Source organism: Clavelina lepadiformis, chromosome 1 (assembly GCF_947623445.1).
Source record: "Clavelina lepadiformis chromosome 1, kaClaLepa1.1, whole genome shotgun sequence".
Classification (NCBI taxonomy): Eukaryota; Metazoa; Chordata; class Ascidiacea; order Aplousobranchia; family Clavelinidae; genus Clavelina; species Clavelina lepadiformis.
Genome location: NC_135240.1, coordinates 10,806,116 through 10,831,756, shown reverse-complemented (window position 1 = coordinate 10,831,756; position 25,641 = coordinate 10,806,116). Strand labels below are relative to the sequence as shown.

The window sequence follows — 25,641 nt, the reverse complement described above, 5'->3', positions numbered from 1 at the left end:
TGTGATACCATACCATTTCGAAACAAAATTTGTATCACCTGCGCAAATATGATTATTATTCCAAATGCTGAGTATTCAACACTGTTTCGAGGCCACCAATCACGGATAGATGTTTGCTGGCGCGTTCAAAACACGAGTTTGATAACTTTTCATGCGGTTTTGTATTCAGTTACTTGCTTGCAGATGAAGCTGTTTACATATTACAAAGATGTTTATTCAATAAACCATTCTTAGGTAAATATGTTTACCGACGTTGAATAAGTAACTGTATAGAACCGGTAACTACCTTCACGCCAGCTTCAACAGACGGAAACAAAATGTTGCATCACTTTTAAGCAAAATAAGCTGGCGCCTGAAGCAACAGTGAAACCCTGCGCATCGCTGGTACCTGCGGGGCGGTTGTGGATATTCCCAAGAGCTTCTTCGCGATCGTGGGTAAGGATTTTAAAATGCGGGGCAGGTACCCGCGAAATATCAAAATCAAAAATCAAAATCAATTCAAAACCATTCAAATCAAAATCAAAAATCACAGAAATAACTGTTATCGCAGGGCGGATGCGGATGTTCAGATTGGAATCATTGCAGATTTTATCAATAAGAGGACTGCGTTAACTTCTGTTTAGAAGCGTCACGACTTAAAACTAAAATCACTATGATTTTGTTGAATGTCCTACGTCGGGCTTTAAAAAAACCTGCTTATACCAATCAGAAGGCAGCATGGTTGGTATCTTTTTTAGCCTGGGAATTACTCTAGAAGTTGGCGTGCTTCAATGTCCCAGGTCGCGCGCAGAATTTGGCTATAAATTAGCATGAAAGTAGCTAAAATTGTTTTTTTAGGCCAAAAATTCTAGTGTTTATTTTGCGCCTCGTTAAAAAAGTTTGAATCATGGGTTTTTGCTGGCATTTTATGGAATGGTAGTCCAAAGCATACTAATTTGACAAGCAAAATTTCAGAGAGCCCCATGTAGGATTTTTCGAGTAATCGGTCTTTTAGTAAATTCACTGTATAATAAAACAAACAAGGACTTTATGGCATTTTTTTCTGTTTGACGCCTCTTTTAATACAATGAGATTAATTGCTTTTTGTTTAATTCACAATAAAAAGTCATAAATTTAAACAAGGCCAAGCGTTATTTGCCTCCTTTTGTTTCATAGTGACAGACTTGTATCCTAATCAACAAAGCAAATCAGAAAAAAGCACAACAATCATCTGTAGACTCAAGACAAACTGCTGTTGTTGCTAAAAATCAAGCATTGTCTCCCTCCTTTTGTTATTTTGTTACAGCTTTTAGTCGCAGTAGGACACGTGATCAATGTTAGCTCTTGGGTTTCCTGGTATTTTTCTGATATTCCCAATCCTGTATTTTTCTAACAATAACTTGGCAAATGTAAAAGGAAACTTTTATTCACTTGAATAAACATCACCATCTGGGTGATGAAAATATGGTAGTCTCAAGTATAAATTGACTAAATATAAAACCGCATGTTTGATTGCTTCGATGGTTTCATGTAGCTGGTTACGTTTTTCTTTGTAAAATTTGCAAAAAAATGTTCAATAATTAACTGAAGTTCAGCACACTTATTCAGCCATGTGCAATTTACTTAATACTACCGCCAAAACTCCAAAAGTTATATCCGAAAATATCGGAATTGCGGTATTAAAATTTATTTTCTGACCTATACTATGTCTTGTGTATTAGATTTATTGCTGTTGGGTGTATTTTCCCACAAACATTAAAGCTTTACTGATTGCTTGATGAAGTTTAGGCCTATTAGTATTTTGACGACAGTGAGCAGTGACTCGTATATGAACGGTCAAATTTGTTGCCTACAAACCAACCAGTCCTGCTGAACTCAGTTGTTAAGCAACAACAGTATCCAGGGGACTCAACTAGTTTACATGCAGTTAATTACTTTCAAGATCCAATGCACACAACTATCGTACTCACTATTCACACAATAATAACGTTTAATTAAAAAAACGTTTTCACTAAAACGAACTAAAATGATTACAGTTTATAAAACGAGATTACAGTTTAAACAGTGAGTTTTAACATTACAGTGTAACAAAAATACTGGTAATGCCCTATACAGGGTATATATGTGATCCAGCTTAAACAGTATAACACAGTAACGAAAACAGTAAAGTTGTATGCTTTGAAAAAGCCGGCTTAGTCGGAGGCAAAGTGAAGCAAAAATAAGGAAAACGTTGGTCAAATGCAACAGTTGACAAACATGGATGAACAGTTGACTAAAGTGGTCACATTAAGCGGATTCTATTGCATTAAAAATGAAACAGAGACGCACAACTTTGTTATGAAATAGAAACTTAGCACTTAGAAGAAATGGAAACAGACCGACTGCTTGTGGTCCATACCCGAAAATAATTCAAGCCTATAGAATAGATGGTTATTATTTTTGAATCTCGATTTACGCTCCAAAAGGCCGAAAGTTAAAGTTAGCGAATTAGTCAAAGATGTGGAGTGTAGTAGCAACAAAATTAAAATTGATAGTACACTGTAAGATATTTTGCTGTAATATGCTAATGTAGCGAATTTTTATTATTGTAAAAAACTGTTTGAATGGAGTCCCAAAGTCGGCCCAAAACTTTTCATAAACAGAAACCAGAACTTCGGCCCGAACTCCATCTCTGTCCCAGATGAATAAATTAAACAATATGTGTGAAAAGGAATATACGCACCATATAGCATTACACAGTGTGAGACAATGGTAAAAAGCAAGTTTAACACTGCCTAGCAAATAAGGGTTTGTCGGTAATTTTCTTGGCATTACTTTGAACATTGACTATGAACTTGCATTCCTTTGCTTACTAAAATATATTCACATGGTATAAATTTTTAGAAGCTGACTTGCATTAAACAGCTATACTCGTGCAATTGAAGTTACTAAAAGGTAAAATAAAAGTCACTTTTGTAAGATTTTTTCGACATAATACTAAAACAAATAGATTACAGGTATTGGTGATGTTGCCGATGTCGGCATTGGGAATGGAGGGAATACAGGCATATATGCAAATACTTTAGTTCTTTGGCCTTGGACAGCTTGTTTAAGCATAACGGCAGAAATATAACAGTAGCATTGTTGCACGCTTACTTTTAGGTAGATGTGGTGCAGCACCCTAAATTCAGCACCAAGAAACAGTATGCAACCTTTGTATGTAAAAATACCAATAGAAACTGAGGTATAGGAACTATGGTGCCAAGGGTGCTGGCAAAAAGATTTTGCCTTTTGCAAGAATCAAATCAATAGGATACTTAAAACGGACACAACCTTTCACCGGAGCCAGTTGGCGAAAACTCGTTGCATTTTGCCCACATTATGGCTTCGTTCAGTGATAGCACAGAGCGCTGATCCTCGAGGAAGAATGGCGCGCCCTGGTGGTGATTAAGAAAAATGTAAGAATAATTTCAGTAAAGTGGCTGAAACTTAATTTGTAAATGAGTTGGGTCGCCTCGAATTATAATATAATTTGTTCATGGCTTTAATAAAAACAAATTTGGTTGAGTTGTGAGCTTAATTAAACTAAAATTCATAAAACTAGGCAAGATAGGCCTCACATATAACTCTACGTTTTGGTCTTGATTATATCAATCAGTAGATAGCATCTCGCAACCTCCATACCGATATCTTCGTTCCTGAGATGGTCGATATATGATCGTCCGAATGGGATGGCAAGTCGGAAGCATCTGTCACGGTTGGACCACACATGCAACTTTCAGCTTCCCTTCCGGCTCTATGACGAATCCGCTTCATGACGTCATTACCCACGTCATTGCTGGTTTCTATCACACCGTGGAGACGCGATGGATCCAGGCAGAGTTCGAGTTCCTCCTGAACATGGGAAGAAAGAAGCGGAAAGTCTGGATCAAATGAGTGGCTCAGATCGACCATGGACCTAAAAAAGAGATAAATACTCACTTAAAGCAATTATAATTATAATGCGATGGAATATAGAAAAAGCAATGCACCAAAAATGCCTCAACCAACAGATTTTCTTACTTGGCGTGTTGATAAAGCGGTTTGACAACCGCAAAGTAACCTCTTCTAAGAGCCAGCAATGCGCCGAAATAAGCAGAGATAGCAAGCATTTTGGTGCGGGGTTGCTTGCTACTCTGCTGCTTCAGTAAGCTCGACCGCACGCTAAAAACAGCAGGGAGTTGCTTCATAACGCCATCTACCGTCCAGTTAGCATCTTCAAGTTTCTCTGTAAGTGAAAACGGGTTAAAAATTGGAAGGGACGCGGCGACCTAAATTACTAATAGCACTTAAATTTGTAAATGAAAAATATGTTCACTCTTTCCTTATATTGCAACAGTTGAGTCAACGGCCTTACAACTGATACGGTTGGGGTAATCGTACAGTATTTCACTGTCTAATTCTAAAACTATCTACTTGTAAAATTCAGCCTTACTCAGTAGCATATCTATGGAAATTTCTAAGCCAGTTTGTTGTTGATTGCTCAGTAAATAGAACTGCATCGCTTTCACGTAATCACCAGCGCTTTTTAAGCTTGCCGCCTTTTCAGCACAATCGGCAGGCGAAGGTAAACCTGTGACACAACGAATTCCAGGCATGACTCATAATTGCGCTATGGTATAAGCTAGAATTAACTCAAGTAAATATCGTAACCTACCTACTGTGTATCAGTTTTATAAAAACAAAAGTAGGCTGTAAGAAAATACATGCTACTCCGATCAAAAGCAAATGCCCACCTATATCTTGGTGAATTTTTGCCCTGATATGTTCATCTGCCTCACACCGTGCGCACAACCCTTGAAGTGAGCTCCATGCGCCATCTCGTGTCAAACATTGAGGATCAAAATTTTTTAATAGTTTCACGGCTAAGTCGTATTCGTTTGTGCTGAAACAAGACGTCGATTAATTTTCACGCGTTCAACGCAGCATTTGTATAACAACAAAACTACTGCGAGTTTAAATGAAAGATATGCGGCTTTATTCTGAAGTTGATGGTTAACCTCAGGCTATCCATAATAAACCACCATACTGACGCAATATTGATTCCAGAAAATGAAAACAGGGAAAAGCTTTACGACCGTGACAAGTACGGTGATGAAGTTTCACAGACTTGACTTTGCACACAGTCATCTATACGCAAACGGTATTTTGGCCACCAACCTTTCACATTTGCGAGCAAGCATTTGAACAGCTCTCGTCACACCTTCGAAGTTGCCCTTCAAATTCCGTGATAAGCATAATGCCAAAGCCAATTTGTTTGACTGGAATCAATTAAAAATGTCCCATGTAAAATAGATGAACCATCAACCACAGCTGAAATGTCTCTAAAACATCTCCGTTACCTTCACCAGTAGATTGATAGCGGCTTGAGCGTTGTCGCGAGCGAAATGCACAGCAGCTGCACTATACGGGTCAGCATTGTGGTAATGACGTTCGGATAATTCGTTGCAACAACTTTCCACAAGGCTTTAAAAGAGTAGGGATTTTTTATAGCTTAACAGTTTATTCAGAAAGCGATGCATTAAACTTAAGCAAGCATCCGTTTTATGTGATGTAATTCTATAAATTTATACAGCAGAACTCGCTTATAACGGCATCGCTTATGGTGGTGCTTTGCTTACCACGGTACGATTTCTTTCGTCACGACAAAATCCCCTTGTTTCAAAATCATTTAAGTTAGCTTGCATCAGAGCTGTTTTGTTTCCCAGAGCTAATAGTCTGTTTGTTTTGTAGCGCTATTTGCTAACAGAACAGTGTCCGTTTTACACTTCGAGACAATAATCTCTGCCGGCGTTAATCCAAAGTGTAATGTTGCCATCTAGTTTGCGCGCCCACATTGGATATCGTAAATTGAACACAAGCGTTTTTGTCATTACAATTATTGTCGTGGTGCAAAAAAGAATTTTCGAAATGGGCGCGTCAAGGGAACAAAAACAACTTTTATTTGAAAACTATTTGTAACTTTTGGACCATTTCCGTATTTTTTGAATAATCAAAAGTTTATATGTTGTCTATAGCAGCTTAACGTTTAATAAAAGTCAGTCTTGTTATAGTTTATAATGATTCGTCTACATTGGCAGTTCGCGTATACCAGCAATTTTCAAAATCCTCTTGAGGTTCCATTACAAGCAAGTTCTACCGCATCTCCAAATTTTAATTGATAATAAATATATAAAAGTAGAAAACATCTTGCGTTTTCAGTAAACAATATAAACACGTCATCATACTCATTGCAGCCATCTCCGTGGTCGTGGTTTTGACCGTTCCTGGAGCTGCCTTCTTGCACGGGCACCGGTGTGTTGCCTTCTTCGGCGCTTTGGGCAACTAATAAAGCCTCCTTGACGACAAACAACGTGTCAGAAACAAATAGAGATTTATACGTAGGATACTTACGCCTCTGGCAACAACACTGACGTAGGCAACACCTGAAAATTGCTTTGTGATGTCATAAATTTGACCGCTTCTCTCACGCGTCCGATAGCGACGTTAAAGGTCACTGTGTCTTGGTCGTTTTCGTGCTTCAGCACTGACACATACCTCAAAATAATAAATTAGCGACTTGAAAATTTCACAATTACACCCAGCGGTGCGCAGAATCATAAAAAAGCTACAAACAAATGAAAGAAAATATCTCACTTTTCAACCAGCTGGGACCAGAAATGTTTAGATACTGCTGGTGCTAAAGCGATCGCCTTCTCCCATTGGCCAAGTTGAACCAATATCTCGCAATGACGTTTGATGTTGCCCAACTTCAAGTGGAGATCGGCAGCTTGCATCAGGGATTTGTCACGCTGACGACTTCCGCTTCCCACACCGCTCTTGTGCGCCTGCGAGTGTTCAGCCTCTTGGGCTTCAGCCTGGCCAAAAATTCAATTTGTTGTCGTTACAAAAAGTACACGAAGTAGCAGTTATAAGTTTTAAGTAAATAACAGTTTTAACGGATTTGCATCAGCTAAAATATATTGTTTTACCATTTTGTGTTTGGTCAAATGCTTGATGTGAAGTATTCCATCCTTATATGATTTAGATAAGCTTGATTCCCGTTGACCACGACCAATACATACCAGATTCCATAAATTCTCTAAACGCCGCGACGACTGAAATAGAAAATATTCACACTATCAGTTAAATCGACGAAATAAGACGCTTCAATTTCAAAACTTACAAAGAAAAGTTCCGAAAACCAACGCAGTTTTAAAGGGACGCTATTGTTTTTCTCCTGCAGTTGAGCTAGTAAACTTCGTGATACCGAACCGGCCAATTGTAAAGGAGCTTCCTTTTCCATGCATTTATCTGCAAGAAGTAGAAAAAAAATATTCGTGACGTCAAGATATGCGGTTGCCACAAAATAAAAATACTGAAACAGAACCAACTCATGTAAAAATACAACATTAATTGTTCTTTTCGTAAAGCTCTAAAATGTGAAACAAACAAACGTAACTTGTGTTACTACAGAACTACTTTATGTTAAGGGTTTATGCAATGATTCCAAGAAAAACATTAATCCATCTTCTTACCGGGCAATCCAACAATATCCGAGCAGCTGTCACCAGCTAATACTTTAAGAAGTATCTTTTCTGTCATGGGAGCCAAAGACCACAAGCGTAGAGTTGAATCACGTGATGATGTTGCGTACATGAACGGGTTTGTGGGATGTGTGGTTAAACCTAAGACAGCACACAGCATATGAAATTGGACGCACAAATACTTTATTATTCATAACAAAAAAAATTACAGCAGTTCAAATAAATATACTTGTTAGCGTTGTTTACGTAAATTGACATCAAATTTTATGAAGATAAACACACTTTGCTTTTGAAGTGCTGTGTAATTCTGATAGAAGACGTACTATCATGTAAGTAAAATGAAATATTATTACCGTAAATATCTGCCCCATGGTCTTTTATAGCCTGCAGGCATTTTCCACTACGGACGTCCCACAGCCTAAGAGAGCTATCCCACGAGCCGGACGCAAGAAGAGAGGGAACTTCGTAATTCCAGGCCAGCCCTCGGACGGGGGCGGTGTGGCCGGTCAGGATCATAGTGCAGGTCTCACTCTCTACCGCCCAGACGCGGATGGAGCTTCGTAAATTAGAATAAAATAATATTAAGCAAGGGCATTTCCAAAAAGCTATAGATTAGGTTAGTAAGGCTTTATTTGAGAAGTTTTTTGATTTATTTCGGACTAGTTTCCGGTTTCTTTGTTTAATAAAACCGTGCCAGCTGTACTTCAAGCGAAGACAAGTTCATTGATTTATTCGGGAGTAATAACCACCATTCATAGCAATAGTATTAAAATCAACATCCTAGCTAGATAGCAAGCTTTAGAAACTCTGTTAAACTACGAAGGGTCATTGTACATCAGCTATTCATTACGCCAGGGATGTCCAACCTGCGGCCCGCGGGCCACATTGCGGCCCACCTGAGATTTTTGTGCGGCCCGCTAGTCATTTTCACTCGAAGTAGTATTTTGAACTTTGAATCTTAGCCTAATTAAAATGTACCAGTCAGCTCTTTATGTATCCATTTTTCTTGAAATTTAATAGGTTCTGCGGCCCATTGAATTATTTCAAGTGACAATGCGGCCCACTATAATAAAAGGTTGGACATCCCTGCATTACGCTAACATACCGGTCGTCCGAGCCAGTGCACAAAACATTCCCTACTAAGGGGTTCCACCGAACATGAAACACTTTCGAATCATGACCTTTCAGTACCCGGTAAGGTTCATTCTGTTCCAATGCAAGATTCCATATTCGGACAACGCCGTCTTTGCAACCAGTTGCCAGTAAATCTCTATCAAAAGAAAATTAAGGTCTCTGCGTGAAACATACGTTTTAGTAAATGTGCGATTGTACATAAAATGTGATGTTAAAATATTTTCTGGGCTTAAAAGACGATATTGCAACCGTGGCGTGACTACAAGAGGAACAATACGTTTCGTTGCAACTTACTTTTCGATAAGACTCCAATCACATCCAAACGCGGGGAGCGGATGCTTGTAAGTGCGGACAATCTGGCCATCCATCCGCCGCACAACGCTGCAAAGTAATCAAATGATTAAAAAACTTGTTTCACAATCCGCATATTATTATTTAACCTATTTTGGAGAGGTGTTATTTTGTGGCTTCATTCGAAGGAGAATGCGGCTTTACATTAGAGATTGAACATGCGATTATCGGTTTATTATGGCATCCTTGTACCTGTCTCTGCTGATAAATTACAGAGTGAATGGCGAGTAATTTTAAACCAAAACGGTAATTTTGGATAGTTTCAAATTTTTTTAAACCTAGAAAACTCTCAACGGACTAATTCCTGCAACTTCGTCATCCAGCAGCTATTCACAACCAATGAAATCAATGACGGGCATTTTTTTCCTGGGCGTGTTGAATTTGAACCATTCAACCTGTGACCATGCAACGCCAACAAATCACCCACTAATCTGGATGCTGAAGACGGAACTTTTCGACAAGGCAAACGTCGTATAAGTGCTCCACGAAGAACACAATTACTATGAGTAATGCGATATGATAAAGAATAATATTACACGTATGCTTTACAACAAGTAAACAAGACGTTGAAATAAACAACCTAAAAATCGATAGAATAGATAGAAAGGAGAAAGGTTTCTAAAAGATCTCTGAAGCCTGTTTTTGCGCGCCACAGTTTGCGTAAGAAGAAAGAAAGGGTTGGTAAGATCATTATATTTACAGCCATGTTGAGACACATTACTCGATGCTTCATAACAATACGAATGACGTCATTATCATTACGACCACAATTGAATGAATTTGAAAAAACTGTACAATATTTACCAGTTATTTCTATCGAAATGTCTCGGTTACTTGCCAAAATACACAGTGATTCAACGAAAATACGACAATGACTATGATATCACCAACAAAAAACTTCTTCAGTGGTGATCAATTTAACTGATAAGGTGTATACAGTATACTGGATATATATGTTATACACATGACCACAGAAGGAACTCGGTAGAATTAGAAGTCTGATGGACGGTCCTTTAGAATACTGTTCTATATCATACGTATTCATGCATTGCCATAAACACTGCGAGTTCACGAAGATGTACAACACATAGAAAAAGTTAATCGTCGCAACAGAAAACCATGGGTGTTTTATTTCCAACCGTCTTCGGAAAGCACTAAAACCCGACTATGACAGACAACCATCGCGAAATTTGACGTAATAGTTAATGAGATCGCACATCTGTGAGCGGCGAGATATAATTGCAAGGTCGTTTACGAACCTCCTACGCAGAACACGAGTTTCGCGGTGAAATAACATGTTATTATTAGGGCAACCAGTTTTTTGACCTAAAAAGTTTAAATTTTGACCTTAAAATTTGCAAATTTTGACCTTATTTTGACCTAAAAAGTTTAAATTTTGACCTTATTTTGACCTAAAAAGTTTAAATTTTGACCCTATTTTGAAAAACGCTATACTGATAGTCTCTACACTGTCTACAGCAACTTTCTAATCTAAAGCTGCATTTAAAATTGACAAAACGCTTTTCTAGTGTTGACTTTTTTTCGTTTCTGCGTATTAAGATTGACAACTTGCAGTTTCAAATGCAATGCCTTCACATCGTGACGTCACCAGACGCGCTGAAAGGCCTTCCCTCTCTTTGTGGCTTTGGTTCTAAGTATAATTTGGGGCACTGGAATTGTTTGCGGTACAAGAAAAGAGAAAAACGGAAAAATAATATTACAAAATGGTTACAAAATTACAAGTTTAATAGATTTTGACCTAAAAAGAAGACCTAAAGAAACAATTTGACCGTATTTTGACCTAACGTAACATTTTGACTTTATTTGACCTAATAACTTCTATACCACACGTCGTACAAAGCTGAAATTTGTTTTGTGCTTGTTTGATAGCATTCTGAGCAGGTTAAAAAAATTGACCATATTGACTTTTGGTTGCCCTAGTTATTATTAAACGAAATGGCCGGATTTAAGAAAGCTGCGGTGAGAGACGTTTCAAATCGGGTTAAGCTGATTGTAGAGCGACGTCAAACCGTTTTCTTTGTCACAATGTTTCCGATTTTGCACGCAATAAAATCTTCTTTGGGAGACCAATGACGACCACAAATACCGAGTCAAATTAGTTTTCTACTGCGGTCTTTTATAATTTCGCAAAACCATTTTGAACAACGTTTTATAGGCTGTAGACGTGACTATTATACCTTTGTATACTGTACATTACCTTCAACTACCGTTACCGACGTATATAAATTAATTATGCAAACGTTGATGTTTGAATGACCTTGGCAAAATTACAAGTAAACAAACCAAAATTGTTATGTTGGTAAACCTAAAAGGAATTATTAGCCTGATATGGCATACAAAGTTGGAAGAAAGCATTGTTTGCTGTTTAAGGGCGTGGAGCAAATAACTCAACGCCTGGTATCCTGATATATCCAGTTCTTGGACCTCGTCAGATCTTAACAACGCCTTGATTCTGGGATTAAAATTCGTCTAAATAAACGTATGTTCCTTATTTATTTACAGTTAAAGCGTGAGTAAATGGTGTTGTATCCAGCTGCATTCCTCATTTTAAATAGCTAAGGCGTGAGTGGTTTAGTGGTGTTTGCAGCTGTATTCTTGCGTTTACAGCAGAAAATCATAAGATTCCTTTGATAAAATCCATTAGAAACCGCTTTCAAATAGCGCTTGTTTTCTCTTGAAAAGTGTTACTTTTTCGAGTGATTAAAAACAATATTGTTGTACTACATTGCAGTTGACGCATTCAAGAAAGCGATATAGTTCCTGTTTTTACTTCTAATACTCTTTTTTCCAGGTTATAATTGCCTTGTAACAGCATGCACAAAAAGATAACCCGAAACGTATACGCCAGGGGTGTTCAAATGATTTCTGCCATGATCCACCACAACCAAACCTGACAACATGATGATCCACTAAATATGAATAGTAAATATATTGGACATGCTTTAATTTTTATGGTGCTTTATTCATGAAAATGTACCCTACAACATATTAATAACTTTGTAATAGTCAAAAGTGAAGTGTGCTACAGCTGCAAGATTGTTTCAGTGAGAAAAATGATGAGTTGGTTTAGATCTCACAATAGCGTCGAATCGGGGCTTTCTGTCACTTACTGATATCCTCATAAGCTCATGAAGATGAGCATTTGTGAGTCTCGTTCTATGCTTGTTTTTTACAAAATTCATTGATGAAAACAACGACTCACAAAGGTACGTAGAAGCGAAGCAAGTAAGGATCCTTCTAGCCAGCCTGGTTATAACTGGTTACCTTTCCAAGGTTACAAGTGATAACCAAAACACATTTGGATCTGTGATACAAATCTCATCTCCTTTAAGATTACAAAGTTCTACCTGCATTTTAGACACCAGCAATGCATATTCAGTGGAAAGTTGTGTTTTCCAAGTGCCATCAACATCAGCAGACAGTGGATGTGAAATTAGCTCTATAACTGAACTGATTTCATAAAATTCCTTGAACCTGTTACAGAACTCAGTGTCCAAATTTTCCAGAAATTCGACAAAGCATGACCAATCATTATCACAGCTAACTTCTTGTAGAGTCACTTTCAAGCATGGAAAGTGGAGCATGTCTTTGGTGATATCTGAAACGAATAGCAACAGCTGTTGCTTGAAAGATTTCACTGCTGACCACAGCTGAATGATAGTGTGCCCCTTGCCCTGGAGCTTCAAGTTCAGAGTATTTAGATGGGTAAAACAGTCAGCAAGAAAAGCCAAGTTACATAGATTGGTACCTTCAAGCAGAGTACTAGTTTGACCCTTTTCATTCAAAAACATGACCAACTCTTTACGAAGGTCCCACAGCCGTCTTTCGTCACACACACCATTCACATTGCACACATAATAGTTTCGTCACAGACACCATTAAGTTCGCACACCAGCATCGTATTAATAACAATGACAGCAGGGAGCAAGATCGACAAAAGTAGCTTTCTGAGTGCAAAGAAATTAGTACGGAAAGAAATAAAAGTGTTGTTCGCATATTTTAGCAACTCAAAATTAAATTCTTATATTACTATATATCGCATGCAACGGAGAGCTGCTCGCGTACCACATGAAAAGCCCCAGCTTAGTAGCAAAAACATCTGGCTTCCTGTATATATCATAATTGTAAAACTAAAGAAAGTACATGTAGTGTAAATTAAGTATTTCTACAAGTGATACATTTCTAGAAGTTTTTTGTTTCGCCGCGGCCCCCCGCTGTGCAGAAAACCAGCTGACCGCGAGAAGAGAAGACAAGAGAATAGTTAGTCGAGTTAGTGGTGTGTAAATGAGTAAACGAAAACGATACGCTGCAATGCTGAGTGGGAGCAAAATTATGCTATTATAAATTCAAAAAATTAATTTCAACCCTGGCAATTAGTATCCACATGAAAAGTGAAAGTTTTTTTGGAAAAAAAAAGTTTCTCTTGAAAAAAAAAACTTTTTTTTTTGAAAAAAAAAGGAAGTTTCAAAAGTTTTTTTTTCAAGGCTACATTTGAAGATCCATATAAAAAGTTGAAAAGATCCGGATCCGGATCCGGATCGCGATCCGCCATTTGAACAACCCTGGTATACGCTTTTCTCAAGGCGGAGATGTCGAATAACCCGGGGCTAAGGGCTATAGCGAGAAGGAATCACAAAAATAAAACCTGCGTTTGAAAAAAGAAGCGAGTTTGAATTTCATCTATATACGGTAAATACAGACAAACACAATGAGAAAACTAGAACGACAAGAAATCGGCAGCGGAATTTTCAGACAATAATTCTAGGCGTCACAGCTCAGATTAAAGGAGTTAAAAGAATGCATCGTTTGAAAACAATCTCTGCTGTAATCAAAAGGTTACAAAAGCTATCATAAAATTTATATTGTACACATAAATTGGTGAGAATGCGCACAAGTTTTCTTATTTCGCATAAATGGCAACGAAAAGGGGACTTTACATGCGTTGGCAAAAATGTCTGCGTGGGCGCTACTTTTGACAGCATCAGTTTTGTCAAACAAAAATGTATTCCAACAGAAAAACAGACGCCAAAGAATATAACCGCGATTATGGGTTCATGATGAAGTTTAGCGCCTGTTGTCGTCGTCGTCATAAAATTGGAAATTTATTTTATTTAAGTATTAGTATTGAACATAAAAATATTATATAAATACACGTCATTTGTTTTTGCTTATCAAATAATTTGAAAAATATCGTGTTATCCGGCGACATGTTTATTATAATAAACAGTAATTACGCCCATTTAATTTTACGTTGATGTGATCAAGTTTAATGAAACATGACGTAATATTAACGTCATGGTCACCAAATTACGGGCCTTTAGGGCACAGAGTCAATTAAAAAATAAAAAGGAAATTTGAGCATTTTTTCAACAAAAGAATTGAACCCCTGTGGACAGTTTTAAGTCTGTTCAAGGCAGAGTCTTTTTAGTCTAAAGTCAGATGAAACCAGAGAACGGACGAGATACAAACAACAGCAATTTGACAGCGTACCAGGAAAAACAAACTTTCAAGCTTCTACCAACATCAGCAAGACATTTCATAGCTAGGCAGCGAGCAGGCAAAATTAATCTCTTTTTCTATTAAGCATTTTAGTTAGCAACAAATGAAGCGAGTGAAAAAATCCAGTTTGGCCTTGAAAGTTTTTATTAAGTCAACCAGTTAATTATCTTGCAACGAAATACTCAAATGTATCTGGTCAAATTTCCTATCATTAAATAGACATTTTACTTTAATCTGCAGATCGTAAGAAATTTCACATTAATTTATTCAACACCATTGCGTTAAAATGCTTCGAGGATTATTAGTGTCATTCTGCTTGTTTATACACGCCCTTGGTCAAGGCACAGTTGACCGAATAGGTGAGTAATCGTGTTGTGAATATGAGTAATCTAAGTAAAAAACAAGTTTCTAGGAACCACAAGTGTTTATAATGGTCAAGCATATATCACGATGTTACCTGTTACGAGAAGTCTAGCACGTCAACTGCGATACAAAAAGGAATATGAATAAATAATCGACCAAAGTCCCGGCGGACTTTTTAGCAAAATCACGTACAAATGACGTCATAAAACAAATTATTTTTAATGCTTCGTGCAACGTGTGTGAACCAATGAACAACGATTAGAAGTTGAGTGGAAATTACGACAATAATTTTAGAAGTCGTGTCGTCGCTTGTTCGCGTTAAAATCTGTGCTGGTAAAACATGTACAGTTAATTATCACCAAATCTCTAATTCCCGAGACAAAGTTTTAACATTTCTCAAGCTAATAGAAGATCACTTGCTTACACCACGATATGATTTAAAATCGCCCCGTTAAATGACTCGTAACAGATCAAGCAAAAAAGCGATGTGAACCGTCTACAATTGAAATTGTAAAAACACCTGACCTATTCCCCTGTGTATTTTGTTCCTGCTTCGTTTATTTATTTATTCAATCATTTATTTATTTTGTTTATTTTTTTAATGCTTTTCTCTTTTAAATAAATTAACTTAAATCTTCAGGGAGTTGCGGAGGTGACTTTAATGCTTTAACCGGAAGTTTGGCAAGTCCGAACTATGGACTCGGCCCATATCCCAATGACGTGGAATGTAGATGGAGTATAACCGCCCCGCAGGATAAAATTATCAAGGTAAGAACTGCAGCCAAATTAACTATACCGTAAGCGAGATAAATAAACTGTACACTAGCACAAACCCCTGTGAAGTAAAGCCCTAAAAAGGGATCAACAAAATTACTAACTTTTTTTACATAGCTGAAAGTTATTAAAATTTGGTGTTGTACAAAAACCTGTGATAAACACATCGTGCATTAAAGATAGAGAAAAACTTGCCAGGTCCTATCGCTCAGTATGTAAAAGCTTGCTATAACAACAATTCTTTTTCATTCTGTCAGCTTGTATTCGAAACAATGGACGTGGAGGCCGACGTCTTGTGCGTATTCGACGGAATCATGATTTACGACAACACCCCAGGTTTGGTACCCGACATTACCCGCTACGAAAACAGCAAAGATCTCCTGGGGCAAACTCGTTACTGCGGTCGAAGACAAGTCGATCCAATATGGAGCACGACCAACAGCGTCAAGATCATCTTCTACTCGGATTCGGACGTGGGAGGAGACGGTTTTAAGATCAACTGGGAAGCAATCGACATACCGGAAGGTGAGTCCACCAATGGTCGTTAGTTATTGGTCATCCACATAAACGATAAAAACGATCTTTCGACAATAGCGCTGTAGGTTCTTTAAGCAAGTACACAAACACACAGAATTTAACCTTGAAAGAGTCACTGTTTCGTTTTGGCCTAGCCCCAAGTGTTTTACGAATATTGAAAATTTGACCATACGAATAACTTTGTGCGTTCTTACAGCATATCGAAGTGGCGATTGACGAATGTTTTGCAAATGGGAGAATCATCCACATTTATTTGCTTTTCCAGATCAATTTGACTGCGACTTCGAGTATGGTTTCTGCTTTGGTTGGACCCATGTCGGTTTTCCGGACGCAAACTTCGACTGGACACTGCACGAAGGAAATACCAAAACCCCCGCGACAGGCCCCATCGCAGATCATACCTTTGATAATCAAAGTAAGTCGATGGAAAGGCTGGTATTTTGGTTATATGAAAGTCGTGACCTATAACTCTGTTTCTAATTCTAAATCACTGCTTTCTAACTCACAGCTGGCCAATATGTTTTCATTGAGACTTCAGCGCCGCGAGTGGCCAACGACACTGCTATTTTGTCGTCACCCGAAATTTCGTTCATTGCTGGTGAAGAGAAAATGTGCATCTCCTTTTGGTAAGTTAAACCTGCCAAAAAATCGTATACTACTCGTACCGCATCAATACATGCAAGTGATGAAAGTTCTGCTTAGATTTTTAGCTTTATAAACAAAATAATGATGTCTTTGTATTGAGTTGTATAATTCCTTTCAAAGGTATCACATGCTCGGAGCTACTGTCGGTTCTTTGGCCGTCGCACAAACAGTCAATGATGTGAGCACTGTGCTTTGGTTAAAGAACGGGGCACAAGGACAGAAATGGATTGAAGGGAACGTGGAGCTCGAGTACCGGGAAGAACCGTTCAAGGTGGGCAGACATCTCCAATCAAGAACAGCTCTGATCAGATAGGTTTATTTAAAAGCATAGAGAAAAGTTTTAATCCAATATTTTACTCCCTCTAGATAATGTTCGTCGGAGTACGAGGGCAAGGCTTCACTGGCGACATTGCCATTGATGACGTCAAGCATGAACTTAAACCATGTCCGGTCAGCGTCCCTGGTAAGTTGCAATCAACTGACTCTTCCGATGTGTGAAAACAGAGAGCGAACAAAGCATAAATTGTACTTCAACTTACTATCCTAAACTTATAGTAGGAGTTGCGGTCTAGTGAAGTTAAAAGATCAATGACCGTTTAGCACAGCAGTGGTCCTTTAACTTGTTGGATGTGCAGAACCCACAGTCATGCATTCACCGAACATTTTTCTAAAATTCAAAAGCGTACACTATACGAACAGCGTGTATGTCTTGATGTCCAACGGCGCTCAGAGACTGAATCAGTTTCAAATCCACTGGTGTAATGCGATGGTATAACCATTCTTTTTAATATCTAGAGCCGACCCCTACTGAATCATTGAATGAAACACTGATCGTGCCACCGCCTCCACCAAGCGAAATAAGTAAGTGAGAGAGAGAGCAGGCTTCCCTATTTAATGTTTCCCTATTTAACGACAACACATGAGCGTGCGAATTCACGCTACGCGAAGCTCGAAGTAAAAATTGCGCTTTTCGCAGGTTGCACTGAAAACGAATACAAATGTATATCCGGTTCACGCTGCATTCCTGATGAATTCAAATGTGATGGTTATGCAGACTGCCCAGACGACGACGATGAGCTGCAGTGCAATGCAACTACAGGTAATTAATAAACCGACTTAAAAACGATGCTACACTTAATTATTTTTATGCCGTTTTGAAACGATTATCAGAACGTTTTAGATATGATTAAACTATGTACGCACAACAAGCCGTATACTCCCTGATAAGATTTTCACTTGAGTAGTTCCCTGCAACCATCTTATAAAAATCGATTTCTCAATACGTTTTAGGTGTCTGTTTGTATGGAGATATGTGTGGCGACGGTAGCTGCATTGAGCTGTGGAAAGTCTGTGACGGAGTCGACGACTGCGACGATGCGTCAGATGAGCTTAACTGCACCGGTAAGTGGCTGCCGTGATCCATGGGTAGTAATGACTGGACACAACTGGAACCTTGCTGTTGAGAAGCTTTAATTTGAAAGAGTACATTTCTAAAGAACTGAATGTTTTTGCAGAGATAATCACGCAACTTCCTTTCGTGGTAAACACCACAGCACAGGAAACCGTGGTGGTGGATACTACTGCAATGAAGAGCACCGAGATGTCTGTGGAAACGACGAAAACTCCAACGACTTCCTTCTCAGCTACGGAAGAGGTTGTCATGACATTGGACGAAACAACAGTCAAGGGTGGGGTCGTGGAAGTTGTCAACAATCTTGATAATTCAACTGATGAAACGTTGACGAGTTTCACCACCAAAGCCGAAGTTGTTGAAACCGAAAGACCCGAAACTGAAATCTCGACTTCAACCACAACAACCACCTCAACATCATCGACTGAACCTGATATGGAAAAGCAAGAAATTCAAACAACATCCAAATCAGATTTTATGACAGACGCTGCAACTACTCTTGCGGCGGTGGAAACAACATCCGAAGATTTGAAGACAACCTCGGTGGAGAATGTGATGGCATCGTCCACTTCAACCAGTACTGAAACAACTACTACATCACCACCAACAAGTTCATTTACCGCAACATCAACTGTATCCTTGATAAGCAGTACGACAGTTGACTTTGGTCTGGAGATTACATCAACTGAAGCTGAAAAATTGCCTACTGTGGACTCAAGTACTCAAGTTTCTGAAGAGATGGTGAAAACCGAACCAGACATGCCACACGCCACCACGGAGTTTACACCTTCACAGAATGCCACAGCAAAACAGGATTTCATCGTCAATTCCAACACCGTGGACAACATCGCTGAAACCACGAAGGGCTCGGGATTTGCAAATTTACGGTCAATGTCATTCTCCGCACTTCTGCTTCAGAGCGCTGTTGCAATAATTCTCGCGAAATACTTGACCGAGTGGAGATAACTGAGTTGAACTTTGAAAACGAAATGCCTCGAGATTTCAAGTAGCACGTCATAAATGCCCACATTTCACGTAAAATGCAACTTACCGTTTCTATTAGTTATTTACCGTATAAGCTTGGCGCTTGTGAGCAAGTATTTTATGCAAAGAGTAAATTCAGTAAAGCAAAAGCTTACCAGGTCGAGTCATCCGAACAAGACGCCAAACGATGTGAATCTCTTTGGTTCCAAGCAACGCAATAAACCGCATGCATTCCGTGCTAGAAAGAATATAGGAACGTTATTTAAAACGATTTTCTAAACACAAATGTCCTGTAAATATCTGATTAGAAAATGCACGCGGAGAACGCTAGGTTCTATGATAGCATGTAATACCAATTTGCTTGGCAACGTCTTTGACGGAAACTTGCCTGCATGTTTCTACGCTTATTTATGCTAGTACCTTAATTACATTGGCTGGGCGCTCTCTACTGCAATACTTTCGCAGCACAGCGACTGGTTTATGAACAGCTTTGTACTTTTGCGCCTTTTAACATTGATGCTATTACACGTGTTTTCGTTTTTAATTGCGTTTTGTATGATGAACTTTGTGTAAAATAATTCCTGTGCAGCTTCGAATGAATTTCGTATAATACGAAACTGACAGAATGGATTTAGTGGCTATTATAGTAAAACTTTCGTTTTTATATTTCATAGTTAACTCAACAGAAGAGTAATATTTGTACAAGTTCAATTAATTATCAATATGACAGTTTATTTTACCTCCTTAAAACGTCTAATTATTTTCGATTTTTCAATGTCCCAAACAAAGACTCCCTTTCTCCTGGTACCGCAAGCAAGGCAGTTCAAGTTACCTGTAAATGTAATCGGCAACATTTCACATCACAAAGTGATACAATGAAGTAATCCCGCTGCTGAAGCGGTAGGAGTGCAAATATTGTAATTTTTCAATAATTTTTAACGTTTGGAAATCACTGGTATTAGATAAGTATTAAATAACGGCAAAAAATGACCACAACTGTGAAATACAAATTCTTGATTGTGGTTTGTAGTATTTCGACGTTGAAATTAAAGTAAGTATACCTTCTAAATGGGGCGGACGAAATAGCACAGAAATTTCGCGAAAGTTTTTTGTCGAATATGCTTCGAGCCGTCCAATTACATTTCTATAGACTTATGAAGTGTGCTAAGTGTTGACAGAGATCCATTAGGAGGTTGTCATACTAATTCACATGCTTTCTTGAGCACCGCCTGAGAGAGTCAATAGGCCCGCAATTGGCAGCTGTTCCCTATACCATATAGGATTATTACAACAAAACGATTCGATCGCTTTTGAGCATCGATCCGGTCCAAATCGGCTTTCGCTTGTTCGAAATTGACAAATTTATAGATTTGAACACTAGCTGAAAAACCAGGATTAACGACTTGTGGGAATAAAATGTGTGCGTTAAAACAGATCTACGTATCCCTTTGTTATGTTGTAAATAACCAAATAATACGTCGCTTTTGTTCTTTTTGTTTGCTTTCGTGCCTAACCCTTTAGTCTCGACAAGACAACTTTTGAATATTATGATTGAACCATTAAGGCATAACAAACCACTTCGCAAAATAAACTACAGAACAAGGCAATACCGGTATGTGTAAATAGTAGCAGTGTAGAATAAACTCCCTTGTAACTTGCCTTAACGTTTGGCATGAAGGAAGTAAAGTGACTCTGAATTACCTGGGGCCCAGGATATTGAATATATGACACCCTCGTTGTCGGTCGAAGTGTGGACGGCTTTCAGAGTGTTAGACGACCACACCTTCACCGTTCCATCAAAGGATGCAGTTGCAAGCAAACTTGAGTCGTCTGCTTTGAACTTGCAGTCAAAAATCGTTTCAATGTGGCCCTTTAACGTGCATGCTCAGTTTATATTTAAGTTAAGTTAACTAGGTTTTAATAAACCTTTAAAAATATATAACAGAAACTAAAAAATGCAATGTGTCATATATACAGTTTGTAAACCTGTTCTCGTAAAAATTCCCACTTTTTTAGGTGAAGATTATACAACCCCACACCTCCATCTGCAAACGCACAAACAACTTTTGCGGGCGGAACGGAATAGGACTTGGTTCTGGCTTGACTAGAGCTGGATCCAAAACGATTTCTTAATTTGTCATTGGAAGTTGAGCTGGCTGTACTGCTGGTTCCTGGCATCTCGTTTTCTATTGATATTATGTCAGATTAAAATTACAACAACGTACAAATTTTTCTAAACATGTTTTTAAAACGACATAAATTGATTGTTGTCTCGTTACAAATCGAGTGTTCATGGGAAAACGCAAAGCTTACACTATTCTGTTTGTGTAGTCATTATAGGATTGAAATTCGGTTTTATTTGGAGATAATTCAATGGCAACTTTATATTAAGGAAGAATTTATAATCACGTGATAGGTTTTGCAAACAAAGTTAATGCAGCTTTTGGTTCCTTTTTTATAATTTTCTGGCGTGTATCTACCATCTACATTCTACGTGTATCACATGCAGCTGTCTTGTCACTTCTTTCCAAGTTTAAATAATTCATGACTTCAAAACCATGAGTTAGACAGAAAATTGGTATAATGCAATATCTTTCACACTAACATTAATTACTTACAGTTAAACTAACTAAATTAACACATCAATTACACTTACTTCTTTATTACACCACCATTACACTGTAATTAAAGATTTCTTAAAACAATAGTTCAGTGAAAATGTTTAAACATGATGAGCAGCATACCTTCATCTTTTTGTATTGTGTCCAAAACATTTAAGCAGTGAAACCCAGTTGCTTTGACATTGATGCTTTCAAGTGGCGAGGACTGAGAGACACTCCACAAGCGAAGTATGCCTGTTTCATGGTCTAAGATACAAATCTCATTAAGCATGGTTTTAGAAGATAGACACATTATTGAATCTGACTATTTAGCTAAATTGCAGAAAAGATGATACAGATTTTAATCACTAATGGATAATTTAATTGATTCCTAGCCATAAGATATTAACTGACAATTCCTTATGTAAAATTGTTTTAAAACAAAAAAATTGACGAAATGGATGTCTTTAACTCTTAGTAGGTATTAGGTGACTATGCATTTTTGGAACATTGCGTTTCAAAGTCACACATACTTAGCTGAGACTTTCATGATTGATAAAACTGATGATGAAAGGATTCTTCAATGATGTTTCAAATTTGTTTATATTCAAAAGTAACTTGCCTTGATAAACTTTTATACCATCCAGAAATTAATGCAAATAAACAGTACACTACCTCCAGTTAGAAACATGCCAGGTGCAGAGTCAATCCAGGACAGTGTGTGAGTTGATATCATCTTGCTGGGTAACGTGAAATTAGTAATAACGGAGCGTGCTTTGACATCGACCAATTGAATCCCTGTAACATGATGAAAATTAGAAATTTCTTTGAAGCCCAAATAATGGTTAATTTTAATTTGTCAGCGCACATGTGGACATACAAAATGCATAGAAAATCAATTACATACACCAGGGCCAGGAATCTCAAACTCAGAAAAAAAGGGCCAAATATTTTTAAATCCTGCACCAGGCATTACATTTCTTTTTAAAAGAACAACCATTTGTCGTTTATTCACATTTTCAACAAAAAAGCTTAAAAATGAACCTTACAAAATGAACTATTAATATAAAGATGCTCGCAACAAGAAAATACTAAAATGTATCAAGTGAGCCACAAGAATTCAAACAGCAGACCATGTGTTTGAGATTCTTGAATTAAGTTTATGCATGTAAAATACCAATGCAGCATCAAATGTTAAAACAGCTTGTATTTAATAACATACAAACATCAAAAAAATCAAAAGCTAATGTCTGGCAACCACTATACTTATTAAAAAAACAATACACCGTATAAACCTGTCAGCTTTCTTGCTACCAGTAAATAGTCTGTGCTGAGAGGATCCCAAATTGCAGCTAAGACGGGATTGTCATTCAAAGCATTTGTTTCAGCATTTGGCCTTAGACAATTCCTTGTCTTTTTACCTAAAAGACAAATACAGATTACATATAAGACTGATGCAATCGGTGCATGTTTAAGACTATATTCTCATACACATACATAAGAGTTTGAAGTGTGATATATAATTTGCATAAAATTTAGCAGTTTAATATATGAAAACGGAAATATCTAAACCAGCTCAAACCTGCATTAAATATTGACAAACTTCCATCGTAATGTCCAAAAATGAATTTTGTTGGATCAGTATGGTGAAAGCGAAACAGAGTAATATTATAATCGAACCCAACTGTGTTATCTACGGTGGAAATGTTGTTGTTCACTGTGTTCCATAAAGTTAGTGGACCTTGCTTTCCACAAAATGCCAGTATGTCACCCCGATTTTTTCCAGGCACCCACCCAATACAGTTTGGTGAATCTAAAACAAAAATATGTGACATTCCATGAGTCATTAAAAGTAAAATGTAACATAGTCGATGACATTGTTGATTTTAAAATTGTTAGATTAATTGATTAAGTTAGATCAGTGTAAGTTTAAAACACAACAGACCAATTAATCCTTTTTAGCGATTCAGATTATCACACTGTTTAATATATACTTCATATATCTACTCCACTTACATGACAGTTTTTCCCGAAGTGCAACACTTTTTCTTAATTTAACATTCCACACACAGACTTTTCCATCTGAAGCTGCTGTAGCAAACAGATCAGGATTGTACAAATTCCATGATATACAGTTGATTGTTTTACTGTGAGTGGCGTTGATTGATGTGAGCTTGTATCTGCCACATTCACTGTCATGCTGAAATAAAATTCTTTTCTAAATCAATTTTTCAATACAAAGGCGTTAGGTGAATAACTCAGAAATTCTCAGTCCACAGAAATTTTATTATAGAAAAGCATTAAAAATGCATACCTCATAAATGTAAACTGCTAATGTGGCACAGTAAGCAAATTTTGGGCCGCAACTTGCAACCATATTCAGGTTCCAGGGTTGACAACCAGCAGGAACAAGACCAACTTGTTGCATTAACGAAGACATGTTTTTTAGATGACGTTGGTGGGATCATTTAAACATAAAAGCTGTTTGATGCTTTGCACAAATATGTTCCTAATTTTAAATAACCAGTGGCTGACATTGTAATAAAATGTGTACCTTAAGTGTTGCAATTCGGTAATGAAAATGTCAATTTTGACAGTAACTACATATTAGTTAACAAATCAAACAAACAGTAGTTTTGCTTTAGCTTTCTGCAAACCATATCCGAATCTGGATGTTGCATTCAGTTGTCTGAGTAAGAGAAAACCGCAAATCATTATCTTAATTTGAATCACAATCGCAATACAGCCCACTAGCATATTCTAAATTAATAGGCAAAGGTATTAGCAAAAAATAGTAATATGCATTTAGAATTAGTAAAACCAACTTGACTCTATATGATAACAAATGTACTTCAAAACAACTGATTTATGTTAGGATATACGTTAACCTAGTTGAATTCGCTTTAATGTCAGGACTTGGCCTTGCACGAACCGATATTATTATGTATATATCTGAAAATGCAAACGCAAGCACAACAGCAAAACGGTAATTGTTTATGCTTTATACCAACTGCGCAAATGTAGCAATAGACCACTTATAGTATATTCTACACTCTTCGTAAGGTACATATGTCAGAAACTCAAGATCTGGGTCAGTGAAATAGTACCTTATATCCGTGACATCTTTCTTCCACATAAAAGCACCTATGTTATGGTGTTAATCATGGCTTTGCAAAACTGACAATATTTTAAACAAGTACAAAACTTGATCACTGCATACACATATTTGCATATCTCTGCTTCCAAAAAACACCAACTGAGTAGATTTGTACCCTGAATAATTGGTACTGCACCTCAATAAAGTAAGAGTTTGCAAAACAATTTACTTAACTAAAAATAGCTTCAACATACAGTATAATAAAAATTAGCCAAATTTAACATGTTAAAGTTAAAGTTTAACATGTGTTGACATTAATATTACGGAGTAGGGGCCATAACTTTTTATTTTTAAGTTTCCATTGTCTTCAAATTGGTCGCTAGTATTGTAATACCATTTCATATTGGTAAAAAAAGATTAGGTTTTTATAATTAACCTACAGTAACTTGTCATCATAATACGGTGTGAAGAATGAAAATCAAAGTGCCATTCAGGATACAAAAATAAACTGTGCCAGGACAACTACTGACCATAACATAGGCTGACCTCAATATCTCATCAAACTTATGTGACAATGACCTCACCATATATTCCACACAGGCCAGTGGAGGAGTCTTTTCTTTTATGAAACCAAAAAACTTTCTCGGTATTTGCATCCTGTTGTTCTGATCATCAGAAAGGTATCCAATGTAAACATCATAA

At 37.5% G+C, this 25,641-nt stretch overlaps 2 protein-coding genes across 3 annotated transcripts; one reads left to right on the top strand and one right to left on the bottom strand.

The window, feature by feature from the left end:
* Positions 1-1,951: 1,951 nt before the first annotated feature.
* LOC143467312 (WD repeat-containing protein 17-like) lies at positions 1,952-24,541 on the bottom strand. Its single transcript, XM_076965028.1, has 26 exons — positions 24,157-24,541; positions 23,859-24,042; positions 23,425-23,655; positions 23,138-23,263; positions 22,518-22,640; positions 21,987-22,109; positions 21,229-21,428; positions 20,944-21,112; positions 19,983-20,074; positions 19,398-19,480; positions 8,952-9,038; positions 8,629-8,793; positions 7,877-8,079; positions 7,515-7,664; positions 7,163-7,290; positions 6,969-7,094; positions 6,634-6,854; positions 6,423-6,534; positions 6,225-6,334; positions 5,340-5,463; positions 5,158-5,258; positions 4,734-4,882; positions 4,433-4,570; positions 4,021-4,225; positions 3,643-3,916; positions 1,952-3,395 (listed from the first exon to the last, which is right to left on the bottom strand). The coding sequence occupies exons 1-26, from the start codon at positions 24,280-24,282 to the stop codon at positions 3,276-3,278; spliced, it is 3,870 nt and encodes a 1,289-aa protein (XP_076821143.1). The 5' UTR covers positions 24,283-24,541; the 3' UTR covers positions 1,952-3,275.
* On the top strand, positions 14,731-19,872 carry LOC143467328 (uncharacterized). 2 transcript variants are annotated; one of them, XM_076965030.1, is made up of 11 exons: positions 14,731-14,887; positions 15,532-15,659; positions 15,923-16,190; positions 16,468-16,617; positions 16,711-16,828; positions 16,968-17,118; positions 17,214-17,310; positions 17,643-17,708; positions 17,824-17,946; positions 18,138-18,248; positions 18,401-19,872. In XM_076965030.1, exons 1-11 carry the CDS (start codon positions 14,815-14,817, stop codon positions 19,222-19,224), a joined length of 2,109 nt encoding a protein of 702 aa, XP_076821145.1. In that variant the 5' UTR covers positions 14,731-14,814; the 3' UTR covers positions 19,225-19,872. The 2 variants fall into 2 exon arrangements, with proteins under 2 accessions (XP_076821145.1, XP_076821144.1); XM_076965029.1 differs by having other exon boundaries at positions 18,362-19,872.
* Positions 24,542-25,641: the final 1,100 nt, after the last annotated feature.

Excerpts from the sequence above, each read along its gene's own strand:
- LOC143467312 (XM_076965028.1), bottom strand. The coding sequence starts at position 24,282 with ATGTCTTCGTTAATGCAACAAGTTGGTCTTGTTCCTGCTGGTTGTCAA. Across the intron at positions 19,481-19,982 it reads TAATTAGACGTTTTAAGGAG|CACGGAATGCATGCGGTTTA; the intron begins GTAAAATAAACT and ends TATTCTTTCTAG. Across the intron at positions 7,291-7,514 it reads GGATATTGTTGGATTGCCCG|ATAAATGCATGGAAAAGGAA; the intron begins GTAAGAAGATGG and ends TACTTCTTGCAG.
- LOC143467328 (XM_076965029.1), top strand. The coding sequence starts at position 14,815 with ATGCTTCGAGGATTATTAGTGTCATTCTGCTTGTTTATACACGCCCTT. Across the intron at positions 16,829-16,967 it reads AAAATGTGCATCTCCTTTTG|GTATCACATGCTCGGAGCTA; the intron begins GTAAGTTAAACC and ends TTCCTTTCAAAG. Across the intron at positions 17,709-17,823 it reads GCCTCCACCAAGCGAAATAA|GTTGCACTGAAAACGAATAC; the intron begins GTAAGTGAGAGA and ends CGCTTTTCGCAG.